This window comes from Melozone crissalis, unplaced genomic scaffold (genome assembly GCF_028551555.1).
Source record: "Melozone crissalis strain CALT ecotype California unplaced genomic scaffold, PUWL_Pcris_2 ptg000059l_1, whole genome shotgun sequence".
In the NCBI taxonomy this organism is placed as follows: domain Eukaryota; kingdom Metazoa; phylum Chordata; class Aves; order Passeriformes; family Passerellidae; genus Melozone; species Melozone crissalis.
The window spans coordinates 1673295-1697330 of record NW_026535837.1 but is presented as its reverse complement, the minus strand read 5'-3'; the positions used below and the strand labels follow the sequence as shown (position 1 = coordinate 1697330).

The window sequence follows — 24036 nt, the reverse complement described above, 5'->3', positions numbered from 1 at the left end:
TGCAGAGTCCTCATTAAAACCAATTCCATGGGCATTGGAACCCAGGGCACAGGGAATATTTCTCTGCCTGTCCTGAGAAGTCCTGGTCCCCAGGAGAGCTATGCTTTTAACCTTCATCCATGAAGAAAGCTTCCAAGATTTTGAGATGAATTGGAATCTATGAGTGTGTGAAATAGTAGTGTAGTTTATCACAGGGTGAAAAACTCAAGAGTTTTGGGGTTTTAGTATGGAGGTAGATAGAAGACAAGATGGAGGATTTTTGGGCATTGTCTGATCTCCTTCTTGTTCTTAATCTACTCCATTTTCTGCAGCATTGGTGGCACAGAGTGTTTGGTGAGAAAGAACCAAAATTCAGATGTTGCGGGAACAGACAAATAATTAGTTATTGGTAGAAAGGTAGAAATAAAATAGGTTTTAATAGTTAATTGGACAAAATAGATTTAAAAGACCTTGAACCTGTGTGTCTTGTGACTTCTGGTGCCTTTTCTTTGTACGCTACATCTGATATGTAGATGGCGTGCTGAACTTCTGATAAGAGAAAAATAAACAGCAGCCTGAAGACCGAAAAACACAAAAGTCCCGTTCGTCTCTTTGTAAGAGCTGAAATGAGGGATGTGGGACTCCAGGGGCTCTCCAAAATGCAGTTTATTCCATCCAAGATGTTACAGCAGTCCAGGGTCATGGGTGACAGAGCCTGTGCCTACAGCTGTCAGTTCCAGCTGCAGGCAGGCCTGGAGACCCTTTGGTTTTGGTTACAATGAATTATATCCTTTGCTGAGCATCTTCATACAGTAGAACCAATCTGTACCTTAGCTATTATCTATAGCCTGTCATAACTACTGTAATTACCCTATTCATGTGACTGTTCTCCAATCACTAAAAGTTAGTGCATTATAGTTTAAGCTAAAAGTTGTTTTTCAGTTTTCTTGCAGTGGAAAATTCTGAGACCTTTTTCTACTTGCAACTTTGCTGACTTGTTTGCCTTTGCTATCTTTCTGTTTGGTAAAAACATCTTTGGGGTGGCTTTATCCTTTGTTCAAAGTCATAAAAACCCCTTCTAACTAACATACCCTTTGCCGCATTGGTTATCTAGTATGACTGGCTCAGCAATTCTTTTCTTCTATATCAAAACTTGCTTCCATCTCTCTTCCTTCATCAGACTCTACATTTAAAAATCTTTCTGCTAAGCACACACATCTGTGAGACTTTCTTGTCAAACTTTCATCCTTCCCAACAGTCTCTCCATACTGGCACAGAACTTTTTAGGGGTCTCCCCCTCAGGGGAGGGAGGTTTCCAGGAGGCTTTGAAGCATCTCTCCTGTGGTACAGCCTTACTGGAACAGCAAGTCCCGGGGCACACACAATTACACAGCCTTCATTGTTTGCTCTTCACAATGAACAAACTTCATGTGTTTGTTAGGCTCACACAACTGCACAGCCTTCACTGACACTGCCCAGGGGCCAGAGAGGTGCTGTGGCTGTACCTTGAGGTCCCTGTGCACGATGCCCATGCGGTGCAGGTAGTAGACAGCGTCCAGGACCTGCCGGATCAGCGTGCTGGCGTCCTTCTCCGTGTAGAAGCCCTTCTCCACAATGCGGTCAAAGAGCTCTCCCCCAGACACTCTGGAAAACACAACGGGAAGCACAAGAGTGAGGATGTGCTTTGTAATGCCCTTTGTAATGATGCAGAAGCATCATTAAAAGATGGTCAAGGCCATGCACTCGACACAGGCAGGCAGAGAGATCTGCCTGTGGCTCTGGGGCTCCCCCACCATCCCAAGGAGGGCCACGAGGATGGGGAAAACTTCTGGAAGGGAAGTTTTATGTGTAGGGGCTGAGGTCACTTGGTGTGGTCAGCCCGAAGGGGAGACTTCATTGTGCTCTTCCACATCTTCATGAGGGGCAGTGCAGGGACAGGCACTGGTCACTTCTCTGGTGCCCAGTGTCAGGACACGAGGGAATGGCCTGAAGCTGAGTCAGGAGAGGTTTAAGTTGCATATCAGAAAAAGGTTCTTCATCCATAGAGTAGAACAGGATCCCCAGGGAAGTGGTCACAGCCCTGAGCCTGACAGAGTTCAAAGTCATTCAGACAATGCTCTCAGGCACAGAGTGTGATTAGGATGTTCTGTGCGGGGCCAGCTGGACTCAGTGGTCCTGATGGGTCCCCTTCCAACTCAGCTTATTCTATGGTTCTATGAATTGAGTTTGATTTTCTCCAAGGACTGGCCAGGCTATAATGGAAAACGCATCACACATCAGGGAGTGGTCAAAGACTCTCTAGCACTTGCAGAAGGAATCACAGACACACCCCAGCAAGAGCCAGGGGAGCAGACCCTGCTTTCCCTGCTGTCCCACCCCAGAGAACTTTGCATAGGCAGTTCCCTCTGCTGGTGCTGGCCTGCTCAGGCTGTAAAGCTCCCCCCTTTTATGATCCCTTGGGGTTCATTTTTCACTCCACTGATCAAGGCTTGGGGTTACCCTGGAGGAATGCTCCCATTCTTTCCCCACTAGCGAGTGAAATGCATTCAGGAGTTGCTGCCACTACCTATAGAACATTATTTTATTAAAGTAGCCTGCACCTCTGACAATTTTAAATGCTCTCAGAGGTCCCCTCCTTTACTCACACATGCATACCCATTTATCTGCAGCCACAAGCTCTTTAGGCAGAGCACAGCCTCTGCCTGGCACTGGTAGGAGACAGTTATTGATGAGGAACACAGATTATCAGTGCAATTCATCACCAGATGACACAAATGAGGAAAGGATCCCACAACTCAGAGAGGAAAGAAAATAAAACCTTGACATCCCACTATTTAATGTCTGCTGTACTGCACTTTTCCCCTGCCTTGCTAGAAATAACACATTCTGAACCCAATTTTAAATAAAGAATGGCACATTAAAACTCCCTGGAGGAGTATCGGAGGAAACAAAAGAGGAAAGAAATGTTTGAGTAATTGAAATAATAAAACTGTCAGCAAAAAACTGCCCTACTAGGGTAAATAAAAGATTTCCATTTTAGCAAGCAAAACCTATTAAAAAATAAAATGTATGCAAAATGTTTCTTCAGCAAGTTGCACCACTTAGCATATCATAAATAGCACAGTAAAACTTTCTTTAAAAACAAACCTAATAAAGGGAAAATAACAAATGATTACAGTCATTAAATGCATATGGACTGAGAGCTTGCCATTACACAAACACTAGGTAATTCAGCCACTCCAGGCAATAATCTGCTGGAATAATAACATGAAGTCACTTCCTAGGGAAGTTTGGAGCCTGAATGGGAGAGAATGCTACCACTAAAAATGAACATATTCAGCTTTGAAAATGAAAAGCAACCCTGGAAACCTTGAAAGAAAGAAACCAGATAATCCTTCTATTAAGTGCTAGGCAAACAGAACAAACAACTTACTGACATACTGGCACTATACTGAAGCTGCAGAAAAGGTGAAGTTCACCCAGGGTCTGAAGTCCACCAGCAGCCTGAATTAAATCACTAATTCTTTCCTAGTTTCTCAAAACAGGGGTTGTATTTCTCACATATACATATTTATACATACATATGTGCAAATACACAGAGTGTTGCTCCAAGCCCCTCTTGGCCCAGCCCATCCTGTGCCCTGCCAAGGGAGAACAGACTCACCTCACTCTCACTGTTCACTGAAGGCAGATACAATTTTATTGAATATGGCTCCTATTAGCTGACTGTCTTTTTATATTTCCCTTGCAGTCCCTTTGTTTCCTGTGGATTGATTGCACTGAAAATTGAGCCCACACAGTAATTAATATCCCAGAATACAGCATATTTCCCCATGAAAATGCAGTGTGTGCTGTTTTGCAGGTTCATACAATTACTTTTGTTACACTCAAGCAATGACTGCTTTAGTAGATACCAATTTACATCACGTGCTTTCCTGCATGAGGAAACTCTCCTTTGGTTTCTGCAGAGAGTATATTTCCACAAAATATTTTTCACTAAATTGACAGAATCTCCCTCCATCCCAGCTCACTCCCTGCCCCCCTTAAGCCTCATTCTTTAATTGAAGGCTTTTCTTAGTCTGATTTAGTCCAGTGGATCCACTGTACCCGGGCTCAATCTGCTTATAATTTTATTTCAACACACGGAAAATATTTACAACCTCTTAAATGATGCACTGCAAACCAGAGCTTAACCCAAGCAATCAGGAGGAGCAGGCCTCACATTTGCAGGCCCTTGCTTGTTGAGAATGCTGACAGCATCCCAGGTCCATGCAGAGAGCCAAGGGTTTCATGCTCCTATTTATTAGTGTGGTGACTCTGTGTTATGGTGCATTACAATTTGCACTTTTGAGTCTCCCTGATGTTGGCAAGATTCCTGGCTGAGCTCCACCTCCCTGGGATGCTCTTCAACTCAGCACCCAAGGCCTTTCCACGTGGACCTTATGTTTTCATGGCTTTTCTCCTCCAAGACAGGGCTAACCCAACCATAATGTCATTGGGAATGCTGCTCCCTGCACAGGACCCAAGGACTGACACAAGTCAGGGATGTGACAGGAGCAAACCAGCAAAGGCAGCTGTGGGAGAGCATCTGAGCTCTAAAATCACAGTGGAGATGTGGCCTGTTTGTTGGTATTGATCCAACCCCCCCTGCCCTGCTGAGATGGGACTTGGCATCTCTTCTGAGCAGACCTGGGCACTCATAAAGTGTTCCTGCAGTTTGTTCCAGTCTTTAATACTGTGGAGTAGTTATTTTCTTTTTAATGGCACCATCCAGCTTTGCCCTCTCTATGGCAATTTTGAGGCAGAATTGAAACTGCAGGCAGTAAGAGCAGAATTAGGTCTTTGTTTTAAGGGAATTTAAGACAGAATTTTCTGTCCAGAAAGAGAGGGTAGGAGGGATTTCTTATTAGTGGAAATTAGAGGCCTGCTCCTGTCTTGCAGCTGGCACTGACTCACAGAGCTGGACACACAAACAACAGCAAAAGGAACCTTTTCCCCATGATGATTTCAATCTTGGTTCCCAGCAAAGAAAAAGTCAAAGGACAACCAGCCAAGTTCAGGTACTTGAAAAGCATTTGACTCTGGAGCAGCTCAGGTGTCACACTGTGATCCAGGGCAGCTTCAGCCCTGCCCAGGGACTCAGAGCTGGGCAAAACTCAGCAAAGCAGCCACAAATGCCTCTTCTGTATGGATGTGCCTGCTGGGGCTGCCTGGATGGAACATGTGGCTCCAGCCCTTGGTCCTGGCTCAGCCACTGAGCTGTGGCTTTTCCCTGGTTCTCCAAGCAGCTTGGGAAAAGCCCCGCACCTGGAGAAGGGGCTGAGCAAACAGTCCCCATGGCACATGGACACCCCAGAATATGCCTTGCCTGCCTCCAGCAACAGGAAACTATTTCAAAGCAATGACCAGAAGAATAACTTAGTTTCAAATGAAAAAAGCACAATCAAACACAGCCATAAATATGACTACTTTAACTCCTACTACATCTTTTTCCTGAGGCCACATGCCTTAAGTACATATTACTGACTAGCCACATGAAAAAGGCCAAAACAAACATTCAAGGTGAAAAGAAATAGGATTTGAGGGGAGGAGGGCAGTCACTGCCCTGGTCCTGTTAGCCACACTGTTGCTGGTACAGGTCAGGATATAATTCCATTAATACCCAGTTTGAGGAGTGACAATAAAACCCAACTTGACCATATAATAAAAGAGACATTATCAGCACTTCCACTGGGGAAACACAGATTGCACTCTGTTTTCTGGGTTTCCTGAGATAAAAGATTCCAGATCTAGTGTTTCATTAAGGAGACTTCATGTATTGATCACGCAGATGATACAAATCTTTCAGAGGACCTAGGCTGGTGATGGAGTTTGCAATAAATTCCTACAGTTATAAATATAATCTTTTATTTTCCTGACTGGATTTGGGGGGGTTTGCTTCTTCCCAGTTTGATGTTTAAATGCAGATCTAAACTCCCAGCACAAGCTGCCACACTGAATGGCTCAGTTTAGGACAGGTTTCAAAAAACTTTGAAAATATCAATGGTTTTGTACATGGATGAGCCACCTTGTTAATTGGGCTCTCAGTGTGTACACTGTTGGCTGAACTCCCTGCTCAGACAGTAAAAAACGACCCTGAAAGACCTTGCAATGCTCATTAGAGGCAAAGGAGAGGTCACTCTAACAGTGACCTAATAAATACTCAGGCTCTGTTCAAGGATTGGTGTCAGTCCTTGACACTACAGTTTCCATATTTGTGCAATTTCTAATTTACAGATGTAACTTGTGAGAGACAAGGAAATATTTCAGCATTACAGAACTCACAGAATTCACAGAATGACTAGGTTGGAAGAGACTTTCAAAATCATTGAGTCCAACCCATGCCCCAATACCTCAACTAAACCATGGCACTGACTGCCACATCCAAACTTTTTTCAAACACATTACTATTTAAACACATTACTATTACATTTAAACACATTACTATTACACCTTCCCTTTACACTAACCCATTTTACCATCAGTTCATCAGAAAAGAACCAAACTGGCAGAAAAGAAAACAGCCCATGCTGCAGGTAAAGGGAATTATCAAACTTTTTCCATTCCATTCCTCTGCAGCACCATCAGGAAAGCAGAAGGTGAAATGTTTCAAAGCAGTACTTTGATGAAAAATGAGAACCAAACAAAATTCCCTTGTAATTTAAGGCTCCCAAACTCATAAACAGAAAACAAGAGCCCATCTCTCTGAATTTCTGGTGTTTTTGCCAGCAGAGTGAAATCTGCACCCTCACACTGCAGGTCACAGTACCAGGTACCTGCCAGACCTCAGCAGGGCTGCTGGTGGGGGACATCCCCACATATGTTAGCCTTCAGGTGAATAAATACATGAGTAAAAGAACAAATAAACACTGGAATTAAAAATAAGTTACATTTTAAAGTATCCATGTTACCCTTTCTTTCTCTTGGTGAGACTGGCTGTATGTACAGTTAAATCCTCTCAATTCTTCACCCCTGCATCCCCCACTGTTACCAAGTTTAGGAACCTTTCCGCTTGTTTTAGGATCTTGAAAAATAACACCCTTTGAAATATCACTTTGACTTCTTTGCATTTAGCAAAACACTGATGCTTTTCTTCCTCTTTTGTAGTACAGGCTGGAATTGCTCTGGATAATTTACTGCTTGACAGTTTAATTGCTTTTTATCAGGAGTCTTATTGATGAACTCATCAGTGGTGGATTTACATGAAGAATCCATGCAAAGTTATTCAGAGCTTCTTTTCCCTCCAGAAGGGTGTTCAGTCCACCTGATGCTTCCATGCAGTTCAAGTCATGATCCATTCTCCACTGGAGAAGTCACCAAAGATCATCCTGGGTTAGAAGAACCACCCTGCAAGGGCAGACACATCCCTAGGGATTCACTGATGCTGTTTAAACTTGCACATTAGGGATGCTAAACAAATAAAGAGGATTGGTTTCAGAAATTGGAGCAGGAGGCCTCCCAGGACAGTATGAAAAGTAAGTCAAATATGAGCATTACCTTTAATTGTGAGCAGCTCATCTATCAGAAGTTACACATTCACAGTTTCCTACAATATAAATCAGAAAGAGCACAGAACTCAGCATGAAGCTGAAGTGTGAGTGGAGATAAGAAAGACTGAAGGGGCTATTCCTGAGAAGTTCTGCCTTTGAGTATTACATTTCTCTAATGAAGGAAGTCTTATTAAGACAAATAATTCAGTTCTTAAAATGTATTTTGTTTTTAATGGAGGGCTTTTCTGTTTGGCTTTAAACTTCCTCTGCATTGTGAAAAATGCATGAGAACCAGAAAGCAAACCTGGCCAACGTGGTGTTTGAAAGGAAAGAGAAATTGGCCACCTTTGTGTCATTGTTCAAATGAAGCAACACATAAAAGGAAAATGAGTAAACAGATTAATAGATTTTAGACCCAGAAAGGAACATTATGATTCTTTAGTCTGACCTCTTGCAAATAGAAGTACGTGCTGAAAATTCTCCTTGTACCAATAATCTAGAGTGTTAATCAGGCAGGGACAGATATTGCTACAGAATTACTGTATGGCCTACAGAGATTTGCTTTATTCAGTAAATATGTCAGAAAACTGCTCTGGCTTTCTCATTTGCAGCACTATCATAAAATATACAGCTTGAAAAAGGCAAGGACTTTCCTCGCTTTTCCCTCATTATTGTATTTTTAAATCATCCAGCTTAAAATCTGCTGGCAACATAAATATATGCTCCAAGGCCACCTGGATAGGATTAGTTTTGGCTTATTTTGCTAGAATGCAGGTGTGTGCATACGGCAGGGAGGGATGGATAGATGCTAGCACCCTCTCCTTTGATAGTGCTATTCAATGACAGAATCATTCAGGCTGGAAAAGACCTTCAAGAACATCAGCCTTTGACCAAACAACACCATACTCACTAAAATATATCCTGAAGGGCTACAGCAACTCCCTTTTTGAACACTTTCTGGGATGGCAACTCCACCATTTCACAGGACAGCCTGTTCCGGTGCTTGCCAATCTTTGAGCAAAGCACATTTTCCACATATCCAACCCAAACCTTCCCTGGTGCTACATGAAGCCATTTTGTCTTGTCCTGTCAAGAATTTCCTGGCAGAAGAGATCCCACCTCATTACAGCCTCCTTCCAGGTTGTGTAGAGAAAATGCAAAGCAACATTGCCACAGTATTTATTCTGGTTTTTCAGCCCTGTGATGATGGCTGCTCCAAAGGGCTGCTCCCCACCCAGAGGGTTTGTTTTGGGAAACAACTGGGCAAAAATGCTGTGGCCATTTTTCTGAATCCAACTGAGCAAACTAACTAATTTTCCTCCTGCATTAAAAGTTTCATGTGACATTTGCTGAGCAGCTGTAGTGAGGTTGTGCCTTGGAGAACAGAGCTCTGTTTCCACTGGGGCAAGACTGGAAAGCTCTGCTCAGGGATGTAACACAGTTTGGCAGGTAAAATCTTTGGAGACAGCACTTTCCTTCACAGAATCCCTACTGCAGAGATCTTTTGACTCCATGATTCTTCAAGGTCAATGCTCTCTTGTTTTATTCAAAATTTTATTCCATATTCAAAGATTACACATTATATTCAAAATTTCCCCTGGTCCTATCAGCTGTAAAAGGTGTGACTGAACCAAAGGCAAGCAAATGACAAAGGACATCAGGTTTTTAAGTCTTTTGTGATTACAGTGTTCTGAGTGACAGCTTATGAGAGCCCTTTAAATGCCAGCAGCCCACTTGCCCCCTGCCAGTGACAGCAACACTCCCTCAGTACTGCCACAGGAGAGGAACCAGTGTTTCCACTGAAAACACCACCATGCACTCAAATCCTAAGAAATAACCACAGCAAAACTGCACATTTCCAGCACTCCTCTGAGGTCTGCAAACACCATGATGTGCAGAAGATGGGCACATCCTTTCTTCCACTCTTCTGAGCTCTGACAGTTTGACTGGCACCTCCACAGGAATCAAGCAATCATCCTGGGATTAGCAAGCCGATCACACTCAGGTGGGCTCCTGGCCATTTGAAACAGGACCCGTGGAGGTGGTGAAACACTGGCACAGGCTGGTGGTGGATGTCCCATCCCTGGGAACACCAAAGGTCACGTTGGGCAGGGCTCTGAGCAGCCTGGTGCAGCTGAAGCTGTCCCTGCTCAGTGCAGAGGGTTGGGCTGGGTGGCCTTTGAGGTCCCTTCCAACCCAAACTATTCCATGATTCTATGACAAAAGTTGGCACTTCAGCCTGTTTATCTTCATGGTTCTGCATTAAATGGAAAGGCAAAGCTGCAGCACAGAAGTGGTGACTTTTATCTGCACCAGTTTGTTATCACCATATCCCTGCAAACAATTCACCAGTGAAAAAAATAGCATTTTTTAAAATGTTGTTAAAATACACAGTATGCATAAAACATCTCAAAAGCATAGTTTTCAAAGAAGGAATTGATCACTGGTTTACTCATTTCCTTCTGAGGGATGTCAGTAAATCAGCTCACTCTTGCTCGTTGTGTGTGTGTGCATGTATATATATATGTATATGTACATATATATATATATTTATATATATTTATATTTATATATATATGATCTTGTTGCCTCAATCTTTTTCACTTTGCTTCTAAGGAACAGAGAAGTCCAGCTCTGTAGACAAACCACTGCTCAAAAATACATTTTCCAGTATCTGAAGGTTGGAACAATGAATTTCCTAATTGCTGTCTTATTCCTCCATCTCTCCATAAAATAAGTGGACAGTTTAAATCTGGAGGAGACTCCTCACCTGACAACAATTTAAAACTAGGTCATGTTTCAGCACTAATAGGTTTGGTTTATTTTCCTTTTCACTTGTTTTCCAATGGAAACCAACCTGCATGTCCTGCCAACATTAACTAGGAAGAACAGACTTAAAAATAATTAAAACTGATGCAACTGAAAATGGATACTGTAAATTACACAATACATAGTAAACAATTTTGAAATATAAGGTGAATGCAGCACTGAGAATTGTACTAAATAACAGAAAGGAGCACAGGAAGGTGCAATAAAGTCACTCTCCGCTGGAGCTTAAACAGCCCAGATTTTCAGTGAAATAATTTAATAAAAATTTGGAGTGGTGTGAATATTCCTTTTTCTGAGACTGACTTGTTTTCCACTTACTTTCTCACAAGTAAGTTTGCAGGCAGATGTCACAAGAGAAACAGCCAATGTAAAGATAGTATTGACTAATACCTGTCTCAGTGAAGAAAGAGCTTTGAAGATCCTTATATCTCCTGTATCTCACAGAAATTCTACTTTTTTTCAGCTTATCTGTAGGATGTACAGCATTGAATCATCCCTTTGTCCTAGAGAAATACAACCCTGGAAAATTTATTTTTAACCAAAAAAAAAAAAAGGAGAAATGCTGCCAACCCAACTGGTCAAGATATATTTGCAAATATCAACTTTCCAAGCAGTTTGTAGAAACAATAAATTGTGAGCTAAATATGAAAACCAAACAGACCAACTTAACTCTAAGTTACATAGGTATCTTGTTTTATCAAACTTTTGCAACAACTATATATACATTTAAAATGTCATTATTATGCTCTCCAACTTTTGAGTGCCAAGAAAGTTGCAGAGAATTGATAAAGAAAATTCATAATTCTAACTGCTTATAATGAAGTATTTCTTAAGAAATGTACAAGTAATTCAAGTGCGAGGAAAACCCTATTTTATTCTATATGCATTGTTTTAGAATACACAATTTTATAAGTATCAGGAAATACACATTGGAGTTGAAATATGTGTTGGAGTTATCAAGGACAATTTCCTGAAATACTCTGTGGCCATGAAAAATCAAACAGGAGGTTTAGGAGAAAAATGAGTGCAGACCAGAAAATAATTTGTCCTCCTAAACATTCATGGAACACTCCCACTTTGAATACTTCTGACAAAGTTCATCACACCAAATCTTGCAAGTGTAGAGAATGAAGACCAGTGTGGGTGCTACCACACTCCTCTCCTCCAGCCAACACAGGGGAGGGAGCAGGTCTAGGGTGTGAGGAGCAGAAATGTCCATTTCTGTGCTCATTTGGACAAACCCCACCTTGATGATCTTTATGGAAAGATGTTTTGGCCAAAACTATAATGAAACTTGGGGAAGTATAGAGAAAAAAGCAAGCAAGACCAGAGAGCCTCTCTGTGAGCAGAGAGAATGTGTTTTAGAAAGAAAAGAGATGGCACAGAGAACACTCTACAGAATCACAGATCCACAGAAACATGGAATTATTTAGGCTGGAAAAAACCTCTAAGATCACCAAGTCTGACCATTAACTCAGCATTGCCAAGTCCACCACTAAACCACTCATGAGAAGGGTGGAGCATGGATAAGGGAAATATAAAGAATTATTTCACACCACAGATAAGAAATGGGAGACCTAATGGAATTAGCAGGTGGTGGATTGAAGACAAAAGCCTTTGTCATCTGAAGAGCCATCCTGGAACAGATGAATCTTGGGTATGACCCAATAAAACTGCACTCATGTTCTTATGTTTGCACTCATCAAATAAATTATTGAATTATTCACTCAGCTCTGGTCTGAATGTGCATACCTACATTAAGAGAGTCTTTTGATTCATTCACTTAAAATTAAATATGACATATTCAAAAATTTTAAAGCCTTTATGATAATCTAATCTGACCCCAGACAAAACAAAGACAGTACAATTTTTGCCTCTGATCCATTGCTCCTGGCTGGACAAAAGACTATCATTTAGCAGTGTAGACAGGCCTGACTTGGAAGATACCACTAATCCCTTGTCTGCTTTGTCCAGCAGTTAATTACACACACTGACTAATTACACTGAGGTTTTTCTCCAGTGATAATTTTGGATGTTCTGTCACTGGAATCCTTTCAACACTGCCTGCAGACTCTTTAGCTGTATTAGAGAAACTTCACTCTAAATCTTGGTAGACTCATTCTATTTGCTTCTATCTGAAGTTTCTCTCTGAAAAAGTTATATTCAACAGCCACCTGAGAAGGTACCCATTGAGAGGAGTTAACTAGGAACTGAGTGATGCTCATTCCAGCTCTCCATTTGGAATGTTAAATTATCCTGTTAAGTACCTTCCCTTACCTATGCATCAATAATGAATGAGCTGTTCCTGGACAGGATATTGACCAGTACTAGGTACCTGTATTTCAGAACTGAATCAAATATAACCTAAACAGAAGACACAGTTTCCAATTGCTCGCTTCTCAACATCATTTAATCACTCTGCTTCATCTTTTGAGTTTATCTCACTGCTATTCAATCAAGATATTCTTGTTTTCCACAGCAAAGAGTGAATTTCTGCAATTTTGAGTGGTGTGGAGACACATCAATCTAATTTCTTACAGCTTGGATGCAATCTCAGCTAAATAAAACTTACATGACTGTTAAAGGCAATGCAATATATTTAGCCAGTAAATTCAGTTTCAAGAGGGCACTTTGTAATGTCATTGAAAGAACAGGAGAAATAGGTATTGTGTTGAGAGAGTAGCTAGGAATGGGAAAAGTACAAGGCCGTGGCTAATTCCAAGTCTTGCACTTGCAAGATAGCGTGTCTTTAGGCTTAGCTGTAGTATGATAACAAATAGTGAAAGAGACATGAGAAAAGAGAGATGTAACCCCTAAGGATTAGGGAAGAGCTGATGTTGTGGTGTGGCCAATGGACAGTGTAAATTACAGAATATTCATGAGCTTATTACTTGCTGTATAGGTGTCTGATGCTCTCTTCAATAAACAGAGGTTGCTGAACACTCACATTGAGGGTCTCGAGCCTTCCCTGCACCAAGACAAATAACTCTTTCTGCAACAGTAGTGCATTTGTAAACCTAAGGATTGTGCATAAATTAATTAATCTCCTTCCCAGTCCCCTCTAAAGGGGGACAGCAGGCACAGGCCATGGTGAGTGAGGATGAGCCACACACAGAGCTAAACCAAACCTGTCAAAAGCAGTTCATGGCAAACACGCTGGTCTAAATCCCAGTGCTCCAACCCCACTGTAACCCACAACTGCTGAGCTCTGCTGGATGTGTCCCACCTGGGGCTCTCACCTATGTATGAACCAAAATTTTCACATCACCCACTCCTTCCCAGCTCCCTCCATGCACAAACCCTGTGAGTGGGTTCATGATGCTGTTTGTGCCTTTCAGAGGGGCCAGGAACAGCCCAGGCTCCTAAAGCTCCGTGTTTATCTGCAGATGGCCAGCTGCCCTCTCCCAGTAACAGCAGCTCCTTTCCAAGCTGAGCCCTTGCACAGATAAGGCACAGCAGGGACCAGCAGGACCTGCTGATTTATTGTGCTTTGGCTGAAGGGTGGGCAGCACAGATATTCTCTCACGGCCTTGAGGGAAGATTTATGATGTACAAAAGAGGCCGTTTCTTAAGGAAAAAAAAAGCAAAAAAAGCAAAAAAAGCAAAAAAAGCAAAAAAAGCATCTGGTCCTAATTCTTGATACTCTTAAAAAAACCCTCAGAATTCAGGCATGTGAAAGAGGATGGCTCGTGTGATTTCTGCTCTTCGACTGCCATGGGATGAGAGCTCCTCAAGGAAATGCTGTCCATGGCATCCCCATGAGAGATGGGAGGAATGAGGCACCGCCAGCAGCAAATGAAACAAACCTGGCCAGCAGAGAGAACAGCCTCCAAAAGCGCTGGGAAATCATGAGGGAAACCAGCTGGGCATGGAGAGAGCAGAAGAGGAGATCCTGCCAACACCCTGTGCTGGCTCAGTCTGTGTTGGCTGCCTGGCACTAAAACCAGGTACCACAGGCACAGATTTACTGCTTTTATTCTGTGCAATAGCTGAATTTACTCCCTTTAGAAGGAGATAAACTCCAACCTTCTGGGAAGGCAAGTATTTGTTAAAAGACCTATTAGGAGCAGAGCTCACAGAAAAGAAGACTTCCAGAACACCCTGCATAACACAAATGTACCCCAGGGTTTATTTTAATAATTCTTCAATTATTGCCTTGCTGGTGTCTGTTTTAGTCCAGGCCATGGAGATGTTTCTAATGGAAATCATCAATTCATCACAGAGACAATTTCCAAGAATATAATCACAGAGATGAAAACAGACACATGTTCATGCTAATAATGAGGGCTACAGAAAAAGTGGGAAGATTTTATGATTCTGTTATTTTTAATGGCAGTTATTTGCTCTGTGTCTTAACAAACTAGGCTGGACAACTGCCAGGCATTCTGGTTTTTACTGGGACTGTCCCCTGGCCTGGGGAGAGATTTTAAATATCCATTTATACATTATTGCTCCAAGGCTGCCATCTATTCTAACACTTTACATTTTCCTTGACACAGAAAATGCAAGGCTCCAGCTATTTCTTCGTTAATCAACACAAGTAGCTCCACAGTAATTTTATTTTCAAGACAGAAGAGTGAATCGATGCCAAGAAGCCAACCCTCCCAGGTCATACTCCATATTTTAGGAGTTTGTGTTACAACTGCCTTGCCTATTTCTGTAATAATTTTTAATGGATGGATTAGTGACAAGCTGTAAAAGCTTATGTTTGTAGAAGTAAACCCATGATTGATACAACAAAGATTCAAAGTTAGCTGGGAAAATGGAGAAAAGCTTAACCAGATTGTTTCACATGCAGAAATCTGTGGCAGCTGCAACCAGCACCAAAAGTCCAATACAGTGTTGTTCCAAGACTGCAAACACCTTGTTCATCTGCTGGGGCAGGGCACAGGGATACTCCTGCCCATCCCACACAACAGCATCCTAAAAATCTTTCCCAAGAGTGGCATCCCAAAGGCAGCTCCTGGTAAGCCCCACCACCAGGCAGAGTGGGCAAAAAGTGAAGACATGGACCTCATTCCCCTCAAGTTCTCCAGCCTCCAAAGCATCCAACAGGGTTATCCCAAAGCCCGAAATAAACCTTGCTGATGTCTCCTGTTAGCCATGCTCTGTGCAAAGCTCTCCTTCAGCCCTACCCCCTGGGGATTGTAAAGGATATCATTTCCCCATGTTTCACATTTCATACTTAAACTGCCCTGTAAAATCCCGTTCATGAGCAGGCCCCAAGCACCAGGAGGAGCACAAGCTGTGAAAGTGCACCAGGCTCCAGCCATGGAACTGCCCCTCCCAGCCCAGCCTCGCTGCTCCTGGCAGGCCCAGGGCAGGACAGGGCTCCAGGAGGGGGAATTCTGCAGGAACACTGGCCACAGAGCAGCTGTGTGCCAGCACAAGGCCTCTGGGGCCTTTTCCCACCTCTGGAGCATCCAAAGGGTCGTGCTGAGCTGGCCTGAACTGCCACCCCAACAGCTCAGTACATCCCATGGGGAATCCTTAATTGCTGTCTACTTAATTGCTCAGTATAGGATCTGTTAAGATCCTGGGCATTCCTGCTGAAGAAACTACATGACCTCATAATTTCATGGATTCCTTAGTGATTTAGAAAAAAAAAAATTTGTAATCTTCCTTTTCCACTTTGTAGGGATACTCCTAGGACCTGGAGTATCCCAGTATCTCCAATCCTGGCTCCTAAGCATCTGCTGTGTATGTTGAAAAGACAGAAATGCGGAAATTAAAATCAAAACCTCCTCCTCCATCCCAAATTGATCAAACCTAAAAAATAATCTAGCAAATATAACCCTGGGATGTGGGATTTATAAACTAAGAACATTAGGGAGTTATAAATTGGAGGGACACAGGGTTTTTTTCCTAATACAGTAGTCAAAGCACATTGCAAAAATTCATGGACAAAAATAAAATGCAGTCTTTGGCTACAGGGCTCATCAGCCCTGCACAGCAATCCTGAGTGTCCAGATTTTGGCAATAGCATCTGAAAAATGATGCCTGAAGAATAACACTATTTTAACTCTTTTTTTTTTTTAAAGAATCTATGCCCTGTATGTGCATATAACCCATAAGAGAGCTTTTTTATGGTCCTTACTTTTGTCAAGCTGTTGCCTCCCACCACCTTGGAGCCTGCACACTGATGCACAAGTATTAGAATAAAATTTTCAGTGCAACAGCTCTTCTGCATGAGATGGATTTAGGGATTGGAAACAGAAAAAGGTTTTTCAAGTCACTGCTCTGCTGATCCAAAGGAAGAGACCAAAACAAAGTGCTAAGGGAGTAAACATCCCTAGCTCCATGCTGTGACTGCTCTGCCATCAATCTCTGGTTGCCTGTGCAGCAAGCAAAGTTTCACTTTCACAAAGTTTCACCAGATATGGCAAAGAAATTATTATTACTGCAGTATTTACATCTGATACTCACAAAATGAAAGCCACCACCCAACCCCACAATTCCTCCCAGGATTCTGGTGCCAGTGGATGGGAGGTGTGAGGTATTCAGGATCACTGCACTCCTGTACAAACACAGAGCATGGCCAAGGCCAAGGCTTCACCTTGGGGATCTGCCTAACCTTTGCTCTGCCTCACATTTCCTCTGCAACCTTGGGCAGGCCAGTGAAGGATGACTCTGAAAAGGGACTCTGAGGTCCTTGGAGAGGGAATTAAGGTTTGGACAACCCAGGTGCTGCAGCTGCCAGCAGGTCAAGGCGTGACCACTGTGAGCAGCAAAGCTCCCAGGACTTGGGGCACAAACTCTGACCCTGTTCCAGATGTAAGAGAGGAGAGGGAAATCAAGCCAATAGATCCAACACTTGGAAAGTGCCCTAAACCACAGGACGTTTTCCATGCTTCCATCTGAAAATATTCCACCTCTCAGAAAACGACTGCAGACTCCCTCAGCACCATAACACTTCCGCAGCACCGTGACTGCCAGATTGATGCCAGTGTCATGGAGCAGCAACAGGGCCCATTAAAGTGAATGTCAGTTGTTCCCTTAACCTTTGTAGGGAGACAGATTAATCCCTTCAAGAAATATGTTCATCCTGTCATGTTTTTATGAGATGGTAATCTTGGTCCAGGTCTTCCATAACTGAAGGAAAAGTTCCCGTGCTGACTTTGGCCTTGCAGCTGGAGTGTCTGTCCCTCCAGCAGGAAAACCAGGTGTGTTTATGCAATGGAAGGAGCCATTCACTCTCATCATGTGTTACAGAACACTATGGAAAACAGATTTCACACTGATGATTTATAAAGTGTTCTAGGCAGCCCTTAAATAATGAGTTACAGCCAGGTACGAACATCCAAAGCCACTGATGAAAAGGCTCTCCTGCTCTTGCTGTGTTATTTTTGCTGCTCTGGTTTGCAGGAGCTCAGCTCCCTGGTCCAGGTCCTCAGCCCAGTGCCAGAATTGACCTGTCTCAGTGCCACAGATGTCTGTTTTCTATTTGGCATGTGGTATTCCCTGTGCAATATTAAAATGTCATCAATTCAGTTTAATAGGCCAAGTAAAGGCCTTAGTCAACCATTTAATAGCTAAGTAAAACATAGGGCAAATGCATATCAGTCCAGGGACTGCATTAAAAGTTTAAGGGTTCAATTAAGAGGCATCTCACTGGTGTGTTCTCAGGAGGTTAGGAAAACAGAAATGCCAAATATTTCCCCTGTGGCAGCTGTTAAGCACCAGGCTGGAAACCCCTTGTTAAAGTGCTTTTTGTTACAGTGCTATTCCAGTACATTAAAAGAACCTCTGTAAAATACTCCATTAAAATAAACTATTTATTGCAAAAATGGAGCTGATATTTATATGATTTGGGGCTTTTTTATAATTGTTTTTATTGTCGTTGTGCCTCAAGGTCCTGCCTTAAGGGCCACCTGAATGCAGAGGCGCCCAACCCTCTCACAAGGTCTGATAGCCCAGTGCTCCCAAGGCTGAAAGTTCTGACACAAACACAAGTTAAACTTGAGTTTCAGAGCTGCCCAAAACCCTATTTAAAGATGCAGAACCAAGCTGCAATATTACAATTTTTTCTATGGTTCAGCATCCTTAAGGACATGGTCACCCAGGAGCAAGAACACACTAATTAATAAATGTTTTCAGATTCAAGCAGACACTGACAATATAATGGGCTAACAATTTTGTTGTAGAATGACAACCACATCCCAAAACAGCCCAGCTTGCAAGAACAGACATCCCTTCAGTTGAGTACAAGAAATTCAGGTTCTGGGCCTCAAACAGATGTGCTCATCACACAACCATGGTGTGTTCATCATACAACTGTTGCAGACATCTTGTCACTAAAAACCCTTTTTAGGATTTTTTCCCTTCTGAGAAGCTGAGGCCTCAGAAACAAAATGTAAACAATGGTTATCTGCTGCTGTGGAATGCATCAGGTGTGTCTGTGATTGGGCCATCCTGAATGTTTACAATTAACGGCCAACCACAGACCAGATAGCTTGGACTCTCTGTCCGAGCCACAGATCTTTGTTATTCATTCTTTTCTATTCTTAGCTAGCCTTCTGAAGAAACCTTTCTTTCTATTCTTTTTAGTACAGTTGTAATATATATATATATATATCATAAAATAATAAATCAAGCCTCCTGAACAGGGAGTCAACATTCTCATCTCTTCCCTCATCCAAGAACCCCTGTGACCACTGTCACACACAACCATGGTATTCTTCACACAGCCAAGGTGTGTTCATCACACAGCCATGGTGTCCATGTCCCTCACAGACACCACCACAAACCCGGCTCAGCAGAGAAAATGGCATTACTGCTGCAATAAGGTTGTCCCTGCAGTGTTAGACCCAACCTGGGACCCACAGGTTCCTGCACTGGACCTCTTGGCCACCCTGAGATCAAGATCCCACAAAAGATCAGGCCAAAATGCCATGCAGAGACTGGGAAAAAAAGCAGCAGCTCCTCAGTGGAGCAGTGAGATCACAAGACTGGGCTTGCTCCAGAGACAGACGGCACAACAATAGTCACAATTTCTGCTGCCGTCGTTATTTATAGGCACAAAAATGTAGATCATTTAGCAACTGAGAGTGAGCTGCCAAACAGAGAGAGAGAGAGAGCAGCTGAACCCACTGCTGAACCGTCAGCCATGGTTCAGGACACTCCCTGCTGCAGCAGCAGATGCAAATGCTGCAGGGCAGCAGCTCTGGGTGGGACGGTGCAGTTCTGCTGCATCTGGTCCATGCTGGCACATGAGCCACCAACCAAGGCAAGGTGGTAAATTCCAATATCCATACTGAAAAGTGAGATGCTGAGCTTTGAATCCCTGCAGTCCACTGGCATTTTATCCCCTGTCAAAAAAGAAGCGTTAATTTTGGCCTTAAGGTTCTCAGACAACAGATGGGACACAGCATAAAGATGTGATCCCACAAATACTCTGTGCAGAACCCCAGCTGCAGGGAAAGACAAATGCAATCACCTAGAAAAAACAGATATGGGTGATTTCAGCAGGCCCCAACACAGTGAGTGGGGTATTATGGACATGCCAGGTGTCCTCTCTGCCCTGCTGCTCTGCCCTGTCACTCTGATGGAGCTTTCCTCTCCTGGTTTAGGGAACTGATGATGGTCAGAGCTCATGCTCTGTGCTCTACCTCTCCTCAGAGCTCACTGATTTGGGGAGGTCACCTTGTCCCCCTGTCCTCATCACCCCACTTGGGAAATACCCATCCCACAGTGCTGGGGGTTCAGACCACAAGCTGCCACCACCCTCATAATGAACATAACACTGAAACTGAAAATTGGGAGGAATTAACTTATTTTTTGTTTATTTTCTGCAATTTGGTACAACTAAACCCAAACATTAAACATATTTTCAAACAACAGTCATACTGGGAATAGATCACAGGGCACAGTGCAAAAGCAAGCAGTATTTCAAACATTAATGCTTTTTATTAAACAAATAAAACACTCTGACAAATGCCTCAGAGTCTACAAATTATTCTCACAACTATGTAGAACGACTTTATGTTTCAGGTTTGGGGAACTGTTTAAAATTTACTGTAGTACTGTTTTAAAGAAAAGTCAATTTATTTCACCCAAGTGTAGATTTAAGACATCAGAGAGCCATCTGGTGGTTTGATTGCCTTCTAATTAAAATTCATCTCTTGGGCTCCTGACTTCCTCTGATGGAGAGCTAAGTTGTCTGCCCCAGAGCATGAAAGCAGAAAAATTAGGAACAGGAAGATGCGTGAAAGTAAAATTTTAGCATACAGAATTTCAGAAAATATTTTTGCCATTGATTTGTAAAAGCGAGCAGTCCACAAAGCACTGGTGATGTGTTTTCTCTCTGATTTATCTTTTTCACAAGATTAGAAGTGGCATAAAGTTTCACAAAAATCATCCTATGATGTAAAAAGAAAAGTATTAACTATGAGAAAAAAAATGGAATTGATGTTTTGTTTCTTAGAAAGCTTCACTGTTTTCCCCTATCTTCCTAAATCTTGAAAGAGAACTGAATCTGTGGCTTTGGGAATACAGAAAGCAAGAAGGAAAAAAAAAGACAAAAAAACTCAGACACTAGAATTAAGCATTAAGCTAGTTCAGGCATTCCCCTGGCATTTTTTTTTTTCCCAGGAGGGAATCAAAGCCCCATCCCCAGGGTCTGGGTGGGTCCCCACTGCTGGGGAAGGGTGGGGGTCCCAGCCTGGCACTGCCACTTGCACAGGGACCTGGAACCAGCAGAACCTGCAGCTCCCCGTCCTGCTGGGCCTGCCCAGCTCTGTGTTAGGGGTGTAGGAGCCTGGCTGCCAAAACCACCTTGCCCAGGGCTCAGCACAGGAAGAACTTTGTAATTTGGCTAATTAAGTTAGTGCCAAGCTCATTGCTGGTCAGAGACTGGAGGCTGCTTAGGGAGCTTTTCCCACCCTCAGGGATGGCAACAGCTGAGTGTCTTCAATTATGACAGGTTTGATTGTCAACCCCTCTAGGGCAGCTAAATGTAATTTGGGATGCCCGGGTCCCTCCTGGCATTTGGCCCTTATCTCTATTCCTGCACAGCCTAGTCCTAATCCTAGTCCTAGTCCTTACCTCTCTGTCGTTGCACAGAGTGGCCTCTGCAAGTTTTATTCCCAGATCTGAACCTTCTAAATAGTTCAGGCAGGGCCAGGGCAGATGTGCAAGACCACTCCTGTGACAAATCTACCCTCATGATACGTCCCAGTCTGGATCAGGGTCACCACTGGCACTACTGGGGTTAAGACAAACTAATCCTCGTGCTTTGGTGGACACCAAGAAAACCCAAATTTGCCAAGTTTCATTGGTAAGGTCCGATTAGTAATTGTGCAAACCCCTCCCTGGACTATGGAGAAGTGTTAACCAAGGGCAAACCAAGTATTAACCAAGGGCAAAGATGGTGACCAGGCAGTATTTCCTCTCTGGGAGGACACAGCAGATGTCATTTCCAGAAAGGGTGGCAGGAGTCACATCTGAGATCTGGGCTGCTTTCCGGACAGCAGCAAAGCCTGAGCTCTGGGATGCCAGGGCTTTCCTGGAGCTCACACAACATCATTCACCTGTCTGTGTTTGCCTGTAAAAACACCCAAACCAACAGGATCCTGATTTCAGCCTCAATTGGTGCTACTGCTTCCAACAAAAAGCACAAAGGAGAAAAGTTCCTTAGAAACAAAACAGCAACTTCTGAGCTTTGTAGCAAGAGGAGGACAGCTACTGGGTTTGTTTTATATATTTGGCAGGAATATTGAGTGATTCATTCCTCCTTCAGTGTTTAGTTCATGTTTCTCTTCCTTAGCCACTTTTTCTCCTTATTTCTAGTACTTTCATCCTTTGTATTTCTCCCTGATCCCCACAGGAGGAGCCTCAGTACCACATTAGCGGGCAGAATCTGAGACTGCCAAAGAGCCCCTGCAGTTTCACCCCATACACAGGGCTGTCCTTCCCGTTATTAGCCAGGAAAGATTTATTTTAAATGACTGTGAAAGAGCACACTGATCAGTCTGGAAAGATTTTCTAGGGATATTTTCCATGGACTGAGATCCCTTTAGTCAGAGGCACTTGGCACATCAGGAGCTATAATATGAGAATGTGATTCTCAATTCCATGTGTAGGGGGTTATTTATGGGGACAAAGTTACATCAGAAAGCATTTGCAGGATCACAAGATGAAATGTACCTTTAACACCTTCTCTTCCAGCAAATCACAGGAGATTTCTGAAGTGTTGGAGAGTAGCTGGTTATACAGCTCCAGCCTGCAAATGGGCAAAGCTAGGTTTTGAAAATTGTGTCTTTCTGTTTTGACACCACCACAGGCTCCTTCTGTGCCCTACAGCACATTTTCCCCTTCCAAATGTTCCACATCACCTTCTGCTGTTTTCTTCTGATCTGTGAGCTCCAGGGCTTGTGAGATCTCCAGGGTTAGAGCAATGGGTTAGAGCCTTACCAACCTCTCAGCATCACAGCATCCCCACAGTCAGGCTGGGAGCATGGATGGATCCTTCCCTCTCCATCCTCTCAGCTTTTCCAACCAAAAGAGGATGGGATGCATCACCCCACCAACCAGGATCCACCTAGAGCACATCCATGGGCCCAGGATGCTGGAGATGCTCCCAGGATGCCACCTTAGATTTGGCCCTTGTGTTAAAAAGAAAAAAATCTCAGCTGGCCTCTGGTTTCAGTTCTGGAACAGAAAAACAATTAAACCCTATTTCTCCAACTAAAATTTGCTGGTAGTAGAAATAGTTGCTGGAGCAACTGCTTCTCAGTGCTCTAAGGCTGGTTAATTAGAAATCTATTGATTGATGTTATATGAGAAATAACAGATCTTTTATTTTTCAGATGTTTAATTATTAATAAATTAATGAGATGGAAACTGAAGTGCAAGGAAAAAATGGTTCTTAGTCTGAAGGAAGTTAATATAAAATCTAAAATGCATTCTCTTCCACCTTATTAACTTTGAGATTGATGTAATATCCTCAAGAGGTTTAGTTGGTCTCTTCTCTTAAGTTTATATTCAGATTTGCACAAAAGTAGTTTCTATATTCAGACTAGATCTTGAAAGAATTTTCTTTTACAGAGTGAATTTTATATTTGGGAAAAGGAAAACAGAACAAAGCCATTTATAAAATGGTAAAATCTGAAGACAAATGTTACTCAGAAAATTTTTACTCCAGAGGAGAATCAGCCTGAGACAAGTTTTCCATCACTAAAACACAAAATGTACTATGCAAAATTTTAGGAGGAAATTCATTATAGGGCCCATTACAGACCTCAGGGAACCAGACCCAGTGCATTGGCAATATTATCCAGTTTCTGCTCTCATTTTCTTGGCATTAGATGCAATTTCAAACCACACTAGACAGAAGCAGGGAGCAAAACTCCTGCATCATTCTGTCCATCAAATTTTTAATTGTTGTCTCTGGGTTGCAGAATTGCTCTTCCCTTCTCTGTACTGCTCAGCTTTGAGTGACAGATCTGCTCTCATTTCATTCAGAGAACTTCAACCACTAGGAAAGTGTATCCTCATACTCATAATAAAAATTTCCTTTCTTTCATGCTTTTCTCCCTTTCATACCATTCCTACTCTCTCTGAGGTGGATGTCTCAAACCCAGCATGACCATGGAAACCTCAGCTTTGATGTCCTTTCAGAGTGTGGTTATTCCCAAAGATTTTGCACCCAATGGGATGCTTCCCAAATTCTCCTGCCCATCCTCTGTGAGCTACCATGGGA

At 42.8% G+C, this 24036-nt stretch overlaps 1 protein-coding gene across 3 annotated transcripts in view; it reads right to left on the bottom strand.

The window, feature by feature from the left end:
* Positions 1-24036, bottom strand: part of CAMK1D (calcium/calmodulin dependent protein kinase ID) — a 223190-nt gene that overhangs the window by 45315 nt on the left and 153839 nt on the right. For all 3 annotated transcript variants that reach the window (XM_054287530.1, XM_054287531.1, XM_054287532.1), the window contains exon 4: positions 1485-1623. In XM_054287530.1, the coding sequence (XP_054143505.1) occupies positions 1485-1623 (139 nt within the window). The remainder of the gene's footprint in view (positions 1-1484; positions 1624-24036) is intronic.